Below are 6,000 nucleotides of genomic sequence, written 5' to 3'. Positions count from 1 at the left end.
CAGAGTCACAGTTCTGAAAATGTTTCTAAGGAAAGGAGAATAGCTATACTGCCTAATGAGAGTTACAGTCTCCATCCAGGAAAGCACTAGAGGTGCCGCCACATGCACAGTGTGCCAGTGGGCATGGGAACCTCCATGTGTACTTGCTCAACTAGCCCTTTTCTTTGCAACATCCATAACAACAGTTATCTTGCCAGCCTCCCCTTGACCTCTGAGATGTTATTCCTATACATGAGAACACTTTCGTGATTTTTATCACATAAGCCAATGGAATGATTAGATTCATTTATTCATAAAGCTATGTTGACACAAACTTTTCCTATAATTCATCCAGAGTATAAAGCAACTGCTGGACTTGGAGCCAGGAGGACTCAAATTCAAATCCTGTCTCAGACACCTACTAGCTATGGGATCCTGGGAAAATCACTTTATCTCTCTTAGCCTCAATTTCTTCATCTGTGAAAACAAGGAGAATAACAATATCTTCCTCATGGCATTATTGTGGGGATCAAATGTGGTCATGTATGTGTGTAAGTGTGAAGGCTGATTGCATCACCCAACTTAGTCCTCTGCATTGCATAAATTCTAGTTTTCGTTTTCCCGTGTACAAGCATCAAAATCAGAGGATTTTAGAGTCAAAAGGGACCTAACTATTACCTGTTCTCTCATGCTTCTCAATTAACTTCATTTTAATACTAATTAATAATACTGCTTTCTGGACCACTGTGAGTTTATGTTGAAGGTTAGCTTGGTTCTCTGACTGTTCCCCTTCCCCAACCCAATTCCCAAAAAGGAAAAATATAAAATAAATCCAGGCCGTCCATGTCAGGGTTAGTTTATTGAGTTAGTTGTTCAAGGAGAGAGGAATCTCCCTACAGCAGCAAAGTACAGGTGTTAACAGTGTGAAATCTGGAAGTGCAGGCAGATGTGGGGTGTGAAAGGGGCTTCTACTGAACCAAGGTCTCCTTTATGCCCCCACCTGACCTTGGTGACTAGGTAGCATGCAGGAACCTCTTGAAGAAGCTGAGGGATCTGGATTCTGTCAGCCAAGTGGTGGGGGAAACTCCATTCACACGATTTGATTTTCTCTGAGAAAAAGAGAGAGAGGAAAAATGTTCCTTGAGACAGTATTGATGAATTCTCAAATAGCCCTACAGATAATTAACTTCCTTTAACTGGGGAGGAACAAAAAAATTCCACTAGGCAACATAGGGTTCCACTAATTGGGAAAGTGCTAAGCAATTTACAGCACCATGAAAGTGGTGGAATATTAGTGCACCATAAAAATGGATCAGTAGGAAGAATTCAGAGATGCATGGGAATACTGCTGTGGAGTGAAATAAGTGATAGACACAGTGATTCCTGAACACAGGTAATTAGAATGACCAAGTTCGACCCAGAAGAAAAGATGAGAAAATGCACTTAACTTTCCTTCTTTGCAAGTATATAATATTGCACATACTTTTAGACTTAGTGATGCATCTGTTAGCTTGGCCAGCCTTCCTTTTTCCCCCCACCTTTTATAACCTATTCTTTGCTACAGGAGATGATGTTCTGGGGGGTGAGGGTGGGGAGTGAGAAGAATTCATCTGCAAGTGAAGGCAATGTAATCATTAATATATAATATGTATTACTAATAAAACATTTTAAAGAAAACTACATTGAAAAAGAGAAGTCTCTCTATGTCTTTAGCTAGTAAGTAAAAGGGAAAAGGATGGTAAATTTTTCTTGGTTTCTGAATTGAGCTAAGGGACCTCCTCAAGAACAACAAATCTTATAAAGGGAGGGTGGTATTCCACTTTTATTTGAGATGGGGGAGAGGAAAGAGCACTAGATTCGGAATCAGAGGTCCTGGATTAAAATTTCAGTACTTACTACCTGGCTTGCCTTGGGCAAATCACTCTTTGATCCTGTTTCCTCATCTATAAAATTAAGGGGTAGGATAAAGTGACTTTCAATTCTAAATATATTTTCCTATGATCCTAATAACAGTGACCACCAGGAATGGCCACAGGCATCCTCTGGCCACCTGACTCACAGATTCTTCTTTTTGTATTGCTTAAGGGCTTCATCTGCTACTATCTCCATGAACTTGGGGTCATCCCAGGAGATCTCTGCAGGCACAGTCAGTGTGATTGGTTCGGAGTCAAAGAGCTGCACGACCACTTCTGTGTCGGAGGGTTTGGATGGGTCCTCCGGGTTTGAAGATCTGGAGTATACCTAAGGAAAGGGAGAGTCCAAGGCAGAGCATTGGAAGCTTTTCATTTCTAAAGACAGAAAGATATCCTATGAGATCTCAAATCTGAAAGTGGCTTTAGAGGTTGTCTAATCCAGTCTCTACTGAAAGTATCGGCTTTCTGCACGACATCCAGGAGAACAGTTTTCTAACCCCCCTTAACCTTGTGATAGGAGAAGAAAGGAAGAAAATAAGCACTGATAACATACCTACTATGTGCCAAGCACTGTACTGAGCATTTGATGAACACTATCTCACTGGCTAATTCTCTACCTCTGGAAGAAGCTCCTTTCATTTTGGGGGGCAGCTCTAATCATTCAGAAGCTCTTTCTATCGAGTCAAAATCTGCCTCCCCCAATCATTTCCAGCCTCTGGTCCCCTGGGACTAAACAGAGCAAGTCTCTTCCAAATAGCAGTACTTCTAATACTTGAAGACAGTAATCAAGCCCCTATGAAAACATTTAGGTAATTAGAGGAAGAGGTAATTGGCATGAAGGGCTTGGAGTCAGGAAGACCTGAGTTTCAACACTGCCTCAGACACTCCATACTTGTGTGATTCCAGGCAAATCACTGAACCTCTCTGTGCCCCAGGGATATTGTGGGGATCAAATGAGGAAGCATATTCTGAGAAATGATTATTTCTCTCTTATGAATTAGGACAAGGATTTTTCAGATGACTGTAGGTTGTTCAGTCTCTAAAGAACGTTGTTAATGGAAGAGATTGCCCAAATCCCCAAGATATATGCCTTTTAATCCTGGATGGGAGTTCCCACTCAACTAGAGAATCTTTCAAAGAATTTAATCTAATCTGGGTGAAATCTGGTCCATTGTGTTCTAGTCAGACAGATCCCAGTGATCAAAGTCACATCTCCGAGGCCCTCATTAGAGTAGGTCCACCTCCCACTATAATATTCATTCTCTCACTACTTACCAAACAACAACAACAACAACTGTGCTGACTGACCATTAGGAGTTCTTCTGAGGGCACCAGAAATAAATACCAGTAAATCCTCTATCCCCCACCCTACCCCCAATCTAATTGAGGTGCAGAAAAATCTAGAGAGGGGATAAGGTGGTTCACAGTCTAATGAGAGGCTTAAAATATCCCTCCTTTTCATTTGGGATAACCAAGACTAAAGAAAAAGGATCAAATTCTACTAAATTGATAAACTGATAAAAAAGTGAACCTGGCTTTATTCACCAAATCTTAGAACTAAGGTGGCACCATCCTGAAATTGGAAAGAAACACACTTAGGATGATCCCAGCTCTGTCACTTGCTCCATATGTGACCTTGGGTAGATCAATTAAATTCCTGAGTAAATCACTCCCTGGGCCTCAGTTTCCTCATCTGTTAAAAAATGAGGAAGTTGGAGTAAAAGACTTCTAAGGTCCTTTTGAACTCAAGATCTTGGCAAGAGATTTAATCATTATTGATCTAGAACTAGAAGAGATCTCTGTCCAACCCCCTCATTTGGCAGTAGAGGAAGTATAATCCCATGACAAATCTTAGGAAGCCCATAGCAATCTATAAGTTTAGAACAGGAACATCATGAAAGGTTCTACTAAATACACAGAAGATACTCCAAATGGACTCGTAGGAAAAACCAAACACTTGGGAAATATCCCCAAACTTTTAAGATTGTCATAAAAAAACAATAGGAACAACAAAAAGGCCACCTCTAGCCTTCTACATTCTGGGCTGGGTAGAATACTTTCAGGTTCTTAGCCAATGAATTGTCCACTTGGAGATATCTCCCAAGCCAGTGGGAACTCTGGGTATTACAGATGTACAAATAAGCATATTGGAGAAATAGACAAAAATATGGAGAATTCATCTAGTTTGAGGACACAGGGTAAGGGCAAGTGGCAAACATTTGTCAATGGAAAAGGAACTTACCGTGGAGACCTGGAGATAATCGCCATTCTTGCTCTGGGTGAGGTTGGCCAGCCGGGACACCCAACCGAACTGCTGGTTCAGTTGGTTGAGGAGGGAGGAGGTGTTGAGCATCTTCAGCTGGTACATTTGGAGGAGGTCTTCATACTCTCTGTCAAATTTTTCTACTATCCGAAGAGCATCTTCATACTTTTCCCTCAGGCGGCTCTGGCTTGGGTCTGTATCAGAGCAGTCTTTCCACAATGAAGAGAAAGGTAGAGAATGGAGGCATGAGGTGACCAGATAAGAATGGAAACTTGGGCCTCCACTGAACTAGAGGCCAGTCTGGGGTATTCAGGGTAGGCTGGATGATAGAATGGCAAGAGCATTGGATTTCAAAAGACCAAGGGTCATGCTCTGATCTTGACATTTATTCATTATATGACTTCAGGCAAATCAATGAACCTCTCAGTCTCCTTTTCTTCATTTGTAAAATGATAATGCCCAGACTGCCTACCTCACAGGGTTCTTGTGTGGAAAGCACTTTGTAGGCTGTGCTCATGTCAATGGGAACTATTATCACCTATTTTTATTACCACTTTACTCACTACTTCAGCAGCTAGGTGGTCCAGCAGATAGAGAACTGGGGTTGGAATCAGAAAAACTCCCATTCTTGAATTCAAATCTAGCTTCAGATATTTACTAGCTCTATGACCCTAAGCAAGTCACTTAACTTTGCCTCAGTTTCCTCATCTGTAAAATGAGCTGGAGAAGGAAACAACAAATCACTCCAGTGCCCTTGCAAAGAAAACCTCAAATGTGGTCATGAAAAATCAGACTCAACAACAAACAGCAACAAATCACTTTTTATTGAAAAGTCCCTGAAAGAGCCTGAAAACTGGCTGTTCTCTGTAGTCTCTTGAGTTTATACAAGTGGTCCTGGGGTTTTTTCCCACACTTTATCTTTGGGCATCAGAATCAGGGATCAGCTTTCCTACTTAGATTAGCCATAGGCTTGTCCTTCAGAGTCAGTACAGCAGCAAAAAGCATCCAGCAGATTCTGTTCTTTCACTCATCAGTTGATGTCCTTTGTCTATTCCCCTTTGATGAGTAACAAAATATGCCAGGAGAGTGATAAGAAGGATATGGATTTCCAGCACTCTGCTACCAGTGAATGTGGGGAGAGAATTACCATAAAACTCTGTTTTATGAGGGCGCCATTTTGTTCCATGGTGTCTTAAACTGCTCAGAACAATAAAATACTTTGGGTCCTTTTATGAAGCCTCTGGCAAGAAACTAGGTTTAAAAAAATGTTTTCTAAATCCTGTTGGGAGTTGTTGTTTTGATGGAGAAAGGAAATGAAGCAAACTCTGAGTAGTTGAGAATGCTGCCAAGAACAGGGGATGATTCCCCTCATAAAGAGGTAGCTCTTTATACTGAAAAGGAGCTAGAGATATTTTTTTAAAAATCACCAAGGCAACAAAGAGCTGTGCTAAAGAAGGAAATTAATACCATCTTTTAGATAATATACAATATTATTTACCCCTAAAAACACCACGTTGTTATTGTTGTCCAGTCATTTCAGTCATGTCTTACTCTCTGTGACCCCATTTGGGGTTTTCTTGGCAAAGATACTAGAGTGATTTGCCTTTTTCTCCTTTAGCTCATTTTACATATGAGGAAACTGAGACAAATGGGGAGTCAAGTGACTTGCCCAGGGTCACAGAGCTAGTAAGTATCTCAGATTGCTTTTGAACTCAGGTCCTCCTGACTCCAGGGCTGGTGTTCTATTCACTGCACCACCTGGCTGCTCATAAAAAACAAACAAACAAACCAAAAAATCCATATGTGTGAAAAATGAAATGCTTTCCTTAAAGCAATAGTTTAAGT

At 41.0% G+C, this 6,000-nt stretch overlaps 1 protein-coding gene across 2 annotated transcripts in view; it reads right to left on the bottom strand.

Moving 5' to 3' along the window:
- Positions 1–819: 819 nt before the first annotated feature.
- CLU (clusterin) overlaps positions 820–6,000 on the bottom strand; it is a 30,673-nt gene continuing 25,492 nt past the window's right edge. For both annotated transcript variants that reach the window (XM_072633843.1, XM_072633844.1), the window contains exons 7-9: positions 4,135–4,364; positions 2,039–2,220; positions 820–1,088 (exon numbers count right to left, since the gene is read on the bottom strand). In XM_072633843.1, coding sequence (XP_072489944.1) covers positions 1,070–1,088; positions 2,039–2,220; positions 4,135–4,364 — 431 coding nt within the window. In that variant the 3' untranslated portion in view covers positions 820–1,069. The remainder of the gene's footprint in view (positions 1,089–2,038; positions 2,221–4,134; positions 4,365–6,000) is intronic.

This window comes from Notamacropus eugenii, chromosome 1 (genome assembly GCF_028372415.1).
Source record: "Notamacropus eugenii isolate mMacEug1 chromosome 1, mMacEug1.pri_v2, whole genome shotgun sequence".
NCBI lineage: Eukaryota > Metazoa > Chordata > Mammalia > Diprotodontia > Macropodidae > Notamacropus > Notamacropus eugenii.
The sequence above is the reverse complement of the archived record's forward strand: the minus strand, read 5'-3'. Positions and strand labels throughout refer to the sequence as shown.